At 39.6% G+C, this 8987-nt stretch overlaps 1 protein-coding gene across 5 annotated transcripts in view; it reads right to left on the reverse strand.

The window, feature by feature from the left end:
• The window catches only part of slc24a2 (solute carrier family 24 member 2), a 50598-nt gene extending 43613 nt beyond the window's left edge, over positions 1-6985 (reverse strand). For 4 of the 5 annotated variants that reach the window (XM_016505125.1, XM_016505127.1, XM_016505126.1 and 1 more), the window contains exons 1-2: positions 6742-6985; positions 4550-5610 (exon numbers count right to left, since the gene is read on the reverse strand). In XM_016505125.1, the coding sequence (XP_016360611.1) occupies positions 4550-5389 (840 nt within the window). In that variant the 5' untranslated portion in view covers positions 5390-5610; positions 6742-6985. The remainder of the gene's footprint in view (positions 1-4549; positions 5611-6741) is intronic. The other variant, XM_016505123.1, reaches the window with a different exon arrangement.
• Between the last annotated feature and the right edge of the window lie 2002 nt (positions 6986-8987).

Below are 8987 nucleotides of genomic sequence, written 5' to 3' on the forward strand. Positions count from 1 at the left end.
GTCCCATTTCTTAGGGGAATATTTTCACCCCTACCCCTTGACACTCTGTTTCAAGGGACAAGGGGTAGGTGAAGGGGTATAAAATAGAATTGGGCAATAGTTTTGAAAACAGTTCCTTGCACGTATATAGCAGGGACATGCATAATACCACTCTCCTTTAAGATCTTGAGCTGCTAACGCAAAGGTTGCAGGTTTCAAGATTTTAAATAGTTGACCAAACATTACAGTCCTGTGGGAGTATGTGAATTGCTGTTGAGGCCATGTGATGAACCAGCAGTATCTGCATGGATGTGAATGCAATAACTGCAGCATTGATCCCGAAAGCAGTTTGCTGAATCTGTGGATGTTTTGAGTTGAATGTGCAAACGACAAGACTCTTCAAATATATCTGATTAGATACGCCCTAATCACTGCGCAAGCAAAAACTTGTTCTCATACCTGGGTGGTTCTGTGTCAAATCGACCAAATTTCAAAAACTACCCCAGCTCAAATTTATTATTTTGCTAATATTTTTTTTTTCTGAAGAAAGATTAAAAATATTAAATGTCGTGGATGAATATTTACTGGGTAAAACACTATTTTGTAGAGGGGGGTCAAAATGGCAATTTTCACCTGAGATTCAGAGCCAAATTACAATCTTTCACTTTGCAAAAAAATATGATACTTCTTTCCTTTTAAAGAGGAATGTCTGAAGAACAGATAAAGTTGAAACTAGAGATATATCTTGTTTTCTTCTGTCAAAACAACTGCATTGAACATACCTGTCTGAGTGCCATAAATATTATTTTTTTCCAAAGTTTGTGTGCCTATAACTCAAGAAGTATTAAAGATATCGGAATGTGATTTTAGATTCTTGTTCTTAATAAACTTTTCTTTCAGAATCTTCATTTTCAAGGGCCTACATCACTCAGTCCCAGAGATATGGGGACCTCAACGAGGCTCCATTTTCAAATGGTTGAATATTACCCATTTTCAGTAGTTGAAAACCAAATGTTGGTCACTTTGTATACAGCTGATGCTAATTGTATTTAAAGCAGAATGTCTGAAGAATAAATAATGTTGAAAATAGAAATGCATCTTGTTTCCCTCTATCAAAACAATCTTATTGGACAAAAATATTAGTAAAATCAACAATTTGGGCTGGGGACCTCTGGTTGAGTTGACACGGAATGACCCAGCTGCTATTTTATTTCTGGAAACAGTCTCATTTTAGATTAACAGAAAAGATGCTTCCTGGATTGTTTGCAGGTAGCACAATTCATCAGTAGGTTTGCAATAATAGTTTTGGGATTAATGAAGCAACATGCAATGCAGACGATTTGAAAGTTTCTTTGGAAATTGTGATTCTTCTTGAGCCGTGGTTGAGGATGCTTTGAAAGCTGCAGGGGTTAGGGATTAGGCTCAAGGTTAAACTGCGGTATTAGATCATGATTATTGTTAGTCGAGGCCTGGTTGCAGTAGCAGAGCGAAATGGATTATGGTACATAAAGCCTGCAGGATTATTTCACCTGCATCCATGACTGCTGCATCACAAATGAAGAGCTTCATGAACAACCAAAACAAAGAGAACTACAGGAAAACTATATTCAGAGTCATGCATGAACATGTGCATACGAGTCTACGTGCATCCCATAAAGACAACATCTACCTGTTGCCTGGCAACATTTGAGGGCTGCTTCAGGTCCAGTATTGCGTGTTTAGAATATACATGACTCTTCATCATCCTCATGAACTCATACAGAGGATCTCTCCATTCAATCCTGACCTGTCCTTCTCCAAACCCCACTGTCCAGCAAAATAACCCGTCAGTCCCTGGCCTCTTCTGTTTGTCTTCTGTTTATCACCGTTTGTACTATCTTGTGGTTTGAATAAAGACTGATTACTTGCTTTCTATAACAACAGTGTTACTGGTGATTGTTTAAGTCTGTACTTAATAGCATGAGGGGGAGTCATATAGTAGCAACAACAAACAAATGCAGGACAGAATATTATAGCCCTATTTCTGGTGGAGAGCTTTGTGACATGCATGTTTTGTTAACAAATGCTACATACCAAAGAATACTATACTATGTACTAATCTTATACTATTGGCCTCTCCCAAATAATGCACTTGATGTTGCCTTAGACTTCATGGACATACATGAGTGAAGACCACATCAAGTGCACCATTTGGGACGGGCCCTTGGTATGAGATTAGTATAGGAAGGGGTTTCTCCTGGAGATTCATCTTCCTGCAAAGTTACAACCCTAATCATATGCACCTGAACCAGTTTATTAAGTTCTTCAGGAACACTTGATAATTGCAAGCAGGTGTGTTGAAGCAGGACTGGAAGTGAAATCTTCAGGAAGGCAGGTCTAAAGCTGTGTTTCCCAACGCTGTCCCTGGAGGCACCCAACAGTACACATCCTGAACACTGTCTCCTTTATCTGACCCATCCATTTCTGGTCTTTAAAGGGTTAGTTCACACAAAAATTTAAATTCTGTCATTACTTACTCACCCTCATGTCGTTCCAAACCCGTAAGACCTTCGTTCTTCTTCGGAACACAAATTAAGATATGTTTGATGAAATCCGAGAGCTCTCTGACCCTCCATAGACAGCAACGATGTTACCACGATCAAGGCACAGAAAGGACATCAGTAAAATAGTCCATGTGACATCAGTGGTTCAACCGTACGAAGCTATGAGAATACTTTTTGTGCACAAAGAAAACAATGATAACATAATTTATTCAGCAATTGTGTAATATTGTTTTCTTTGTGCACAAAAAGTATTCTCATAGCTTCGTACGGTTGAACCACTGAGTAGTAAAGTAACGCATTACTTTTTAAAGGTGGGGTAAGCGATTTCTGGTTGCCAATGTTGACATTTGAAATCACCAAAACAAACACGCCCCTACCCCAAAAGGGTCTCGCCCCTATTTTGATAGCTCCGCCCCTCACATACGTACGCAACCCAGGCAACGATTAGTTCTGTGAAACAAAGCAAAACCAATGCTACACCGTGTCTACACCGGATGCGAATGGCGCGGCGCGACAAAATACTATAGAACTCATTATAATCAGTGATGCTGTCTACACCATAGATATATATACATATCTATGCTCTACACTGGATGCGGCGCGACACGACAAATCCCCGACAGAAAACTGCTGCCGCTAAAGCGTTTTTGAAAAATCACATACCCCACCTTTAATTTAGAAGGAAATATCTGAGTTAATTTTTCAAATTAGTAACGCCAGTTACTTTGTTTTCCATGTCTTGACCATGTTGAGAGAAATCAGGAGTAAGTGCAGAGGCGCTATGTGCGCTGTGTTAACGTGATGTTACTGTAGTTCTAGAATAAATATGAACATGTATCTCACCTGCACAAAAACAGATTCAGTATTCATCAAAATGAATAAAAACAGTCAAATGCAAACTCAGAATATTATACAAACCTACAATAATTGAATATGTTAAGTAAAACAAATATCATTTATGTATTTTTAATCCCATTTTATCAACCAGTGTCTTTGCTACTGACCTTCGATGATCCAAATGTATTTAATCCCATTTTATTAACCAGTGTCTTTGCTACTGAGCTTCGATGATCCAATTCAAGCATACTAAGCAAAAATGACACATTTGTGTTTTATTTTTGTTATTGATGAATAGTGTTGAATTTTCTTCTCCTGTGTCATATTCTTCATGCGATTTGTTTGATCCGTGCCCTCTACTGTACAGACGTGAATTTACATTTCCTTCAGCCTGAGGCGCATTCATTTCACGTTTGGTGTGAAAGGGCTTTTACATTTGTAAAAGAAGAACTTTTATTTATATTATAAACAAACAAGCAAGCCCTGCCCAGATTTAAAAAGTAACTCAAAAATAACATAATGCATTACTTTCCATAAAAATAATGCAGTTAGTTACTTTTATAGGGAGTAACACAATATTGTAATGCATTAGTTTTAAAAGTAACTTTCCCCAACACTGGTCCCAATACTGCAGTAATACTCTTTACAATCAGACCAAAGACCAAGTGTGACCCTGGAGCACAAAACCAGTCATAAGTACCACAAGTATATTTGTAGCAATAGACAACAATACATTTACATGCATGCGTCAAAATTATCGATTTTTCTTTTTTTGCCAAAAATCATCAGGATATTAAGTAAAGATCATGTTCCATGAAGATATTTTGTACATTTCCTAACGTAAATATATCAAAACTTAATTTTTTATTAGTAATACATGCATTGCTAAGAACTTCATTTGGACAACTTTAAAAGCCAATTTTCTCAATATTTAGATTTTTATTATTCAGATTCCAGATTTTCAAATAGTTGTATCTCGGCCAAATAATGTCCTATCCTAACAAACCATGCATCAATGGAAAGCTGATTTATTCGTTTATTCACTTATTACGAAATCTCAATTTCTAAAAATTTGACCCTCATGACTGGTTTTGTGGTCCAGGGTCACAAATTACTTCTCAACCAGTCCCAAACTCAAATGGGGGTCCGCTGACTCTACTACGGTTGGATAGTAAGAGGAAGGAACTCACCTTTGGTTGGGCCTCCACTTCCACCACCTGGTTTCTGTTCATGATGCCCTTGACAAAAGTCTCTACATTCCCATTGAACTTCATGAAGAGCACATATGTGGCGTAGGTCAGCAGCAGACTGATACTCTCCCAGTGCGTGATGTAGTTATCCAAGAAGAAAACGATGAGCATGACGAGGCCGACGATGTAGAAGAAGACGTCCCTAAACAGAGGCCACCACGTCAGGTTCAGGATCTCTTTGGAGAAGACGGCACACATTCCGATGACGAACAAGATGTTGAACACAGCAGAGCCGACGATGGTTCCGATGCCCACGTTACTGTGGGAAATGAATACGCCGATGACGGAGGTGAAGAGCTCAGGAGCCGAGCCCCCGGCCGCCATGAAGGTGGCTCCTGCCACGTCATCTGAGATCTCGAGTTTCTCTGTGATGACCGTGAGCGCGGGGACAAAAAACTCGTCGCAGACGATGGCGAGAGCGATGAACATGTAGATCATGCCAAACATGTGCAACACAACAGCACCGCGCCGACGGTCCTCCAAACTGAACAGGTCAGTCGGATAGTCCCCCTGACTCTCGTTTGACTCCGCGGATGAGCGCATGGCTATGGGTGTGTCCTCCGAGAGGTTACTGTGGTAACCCAGGTGTGTGGAGAGCAGTGTCCTGTGTGGGGCGTGGCTTTGTAGCCCCTCCCACTGAGCAGTAGAGCGCCACGAGAAGGCCACTGCACTTATTGCTATGAGACTAACGAGAAGGCCAAACACCCGCGCAGGCCTGAGTTTCTTCCAGGAGCGCTGGCGGACGCAGACAATCAGATGGCGCTGGATGTCAGAGGCCATGGCTGTTCTCTCTTCTTCAACGCTCTCTCGTTACGCTACAGTCGGGCTTATCGCATGCTGAGAACGCTACTTGTACAGTAAATCCAGACGTCCTTCAGCACACCAGAGGCTTCCTCATATTAGCCTGAGAAAAATAATCAGAGAGAGAGAGAAGGCAGGGTCTGTGCATGTGAATGCGCGAGCATCTGCGATTGCTGACTTGCTCTTGCTCTCGGCTGCGTCTGCATTTTCAAGGTCACAGTGAAACGGCACAATGTCAGAAGCATGTCTGCATCCCTCTCACGCCCGACGCAGCACATTTCACAACACGCACCTTATATAACCACACATAAGAGCTCAATATCATTCACACCGATGCTACCGATAAATCTGACTGCCTCTTTTCATTTAAACTCGTTACAGTCTTTAAAAAATGAAGAATGGAACTTTCACAGTCTGCTTTAAGATCTGTCACAACACTTATAAAAGTCGTCTTTTCCTCACTAGATCAACAGAATGGCCTGCTTGATGATCATGCTATTAGAATACCAGAACGAACGAATGAATGCAGTTTGATCTTTTTTTAAAAGGTTGTTTATTCACATGTATGCATACTATGGTATATTAGTATATTAAAGTAGTTTACCCCATATATTGTATTGAGGCATTTATGCTTAAGGCTGATAAGAAGTCCAGCAACAATGTAGTAGCAGAAGGAACTGCAGTACAGAAACTAGACGTGTTGGGTCATTTATCTACTAGTCTTTATCTTCACGTATTTGTTATTTTTGTATTTAATTGTTGTTTTCTGCAATTGCAATGATGCATATAGTGGAAAATATGAGTTGGTTTAATTTGTTATTTTGGGAATTTCTGATATGTTGGCTTGCTGGTTAATTAAATGAATATTTGCATGTCTCTAAACCCTTTACTCATGCTAGTCGTTGTTTTCTCTCTCTCTCTCTCTCTCTCTCCCAGTGATTTGTCATTTCACGTTGTGAACATCATCAGTACATTTCTCCATGCATGGCAATGTCACTTCTCATCATGCTGTCATTTATCATGCTTCTATTAAAGGGGGGTATGGCTGTCATACCTGAATAATCACCGTCTGTCTGACATGCAACAGACCTGTCATTCTCATGACCTCTGAGCTCTGGGACCAAATATTAAAGGACACAAATCTCCGACTATAAAATCACGGAATGATGATATATGAAGGTGAGTTCTGATCTAACGCGCCGTTATCTGTTTATACTCATACAATCACGCATGATGCATCATTTGCAATGTAATAATTTCGAACAGTTTAATAAAAGGAAATAAACACATTGATAAAGTCACGGATCGAATGAATGAAAAATGTGACTTACATTCAGAGGTGACGGATGAACGCGACGCGTGCAGCAGGTTGACAGTCCGCGTGCGTCCTCTCTCGTGCCCTCCAGTTATTCCTCTCCGACTCTGATGATGATGATGATGGTGATGTTATTCAGGGGCGGAGCTATGAGAGCGCATCTCTGTGTCCAGTTTCATGCTTTTATTCCCAGACATCACCTATGGCGAGGAGCAACGATCAGACTGACCACAGCCCCGCTCTCTCTCTCTCTCTCTGTCTGTCTCTGTGTGTGTGTGTGTGTGTGTGTGTGTGTGTGTGTTCGCGCAGGTGTCGCCGTGTGGCTAAGTGACGTCACTGAGTGGAAGCGTTGCCGTGGTTACAGCAGCGGCGTTCTCCGACTCTCGCATCATCACGAGTTTCGAACGATAGAAAAAGCACAAATCATTGTGTTCACAGATACCCTCTCCCTCTCATTCACACTGGTCACTATCACTATATTACCAAAAAGATTCACCTTATTATCAGAAAAACCGTGCCGTTGAAAATAACAACTAAGGGACAAATTGTTGTCCGACAAAAATTTAATTAGTAACGTAATCCATTACATTATATATTTTTGGGGAAAAAATGCCTTTGATTAAAATAAAGTGAAAACAGCACAAATATTTAATATTTAAAATACATTAAATATCATGGGAAGAAAGGAAATGAGCATCATTTAAAGGGGTCATATGATGCGATTTCAAGTTTTCCTTTCTCTTTGGAGTGTTACAAGCTCTTGGTGCATAAAGAAGATCTGTAAAGTTGCAAAGACTAAAGTCTCAAATCCAAAGAGATATTCTTTATAAAAGAGTTAAGAGTCAGCCACACCTACCTAAAACGGCTCGTTCTAACACGCCCCCACATGTCTACGTCACGATGTGGGAAGATTTGCATAACACTGACAAATGTTCACAAAGAAAGAAGGCGTGGTTTCAGGAACAGCAGTAGTATTGATGCAGCATGGAATCATTGGTTAAGATTTATTTACAACAGAACCCAGATGTTCGAATTTGTGCAACGCATTTTATGGACGACAGTTTTTTTAACCTAGAAGAGTACAAGGCTGGCTGTGCACAAAGGCTATTTAACTTCTGAATCAGCGACTGTAAGTATGTTTTGTAATCCACATAATAGTGATTAGAATATCAGAATAAGAGTAGCTACTCGCAACAATTCATTGCAGTAATGAGATTTAGGAAGAAATGTGCTTAATTAGGAGTCGTAACATAATTTTGAGCCATTTTCTTTACAGCCTTTCATGAGATTCACCCACATTAACAGAATGGTTTGATTTTATTTGGTAAACTAAAATGTATCTATTTAAAAAAAAAAAAAAAAAATTAATTAATTAATTAAAAAAAGTACAAAAGCTGTGGTATGGTATTCTATGGTAGCCTACCTTTTATAAAGGTATATTTTTGTAGCTTGTTTACCCCTAAAGGGTGCACATTAGTAGCTTAAAGTTACAAAATGTATCTATTTAAAAAAAAAAATTAAAAATAAATTAATTAATTAAAAAAAGTACAAAAGCTGTGGTATGGTATTCTATGGTAGCCTACCTTTTATAAAGGTATATTTTTGTAGCTTGTTTACCCCTAAAGGGTGCACATTAGTAGCTTAAAGTTACATATTAGAACCTAAAGTGTACATATTAAATGATATTAATAGCTTTTGAAAGGATTCCGCCCCAGTGACAGCTTTTGTACTTTTTTTCTTTCTGAGAGTGTAGCCTACAAGGGTTTGAGAAACCCGTTAATACTGATAACATTTCAATCTTGTAAATTAAATTCATGGTTGTTATGGAGAAAATCTCTCTCCGTCTCCCTCTCTGGATAAACACTCTTCACTCTTTAAAAATAAGGAGGCAGGCTGTATTCATGTGTGCAGTGAGTACATTTATTCAGGCAGAGAGGAAGGAAAGTGGCGCCTGAGTGAGCGGACACGGATCAATGTATCGATGCCCTAAATCTGTCAGATTTGTCTCAGGTTGAGACTCTCCATTTTTACACTTCTAAAGTAATGGCTGTGTTTACTGACACTCTCAGGTGTTGCTTGTGCTATTGTTTGGGAATGTTTAATCGAGTAATTGTGTTTTTTTGTTTGGTTGGTTTTTCTGTACTGTGCAGATCTATGCAGTGCATTTTTGCTGAATCTGTTACAATTGCCCACTCAGAATCCAGAACACTCTCGCCCTCATTAACACACACACACACACACACACACACACACACACACACA

The sequence above is a fragment of the Sinocyclocheilus anshuiensis genome, unplaced genomic scaffold, assembly GCF_001515605.1.
Source record: "Sinocyclocheilus anshuiensis isolate Anshui unplaced genomic scaffold, SAMN03320099.WGS_v1.1 scaffold1810, whole genome shotgun sequence".
NCBI lineage: Eukaryota > Metazoa > Chordata > Actinopteri > Cypriniformes > Cyprinidae > Sinocyclocheilus > Sinocyclocheilus anshuiensis.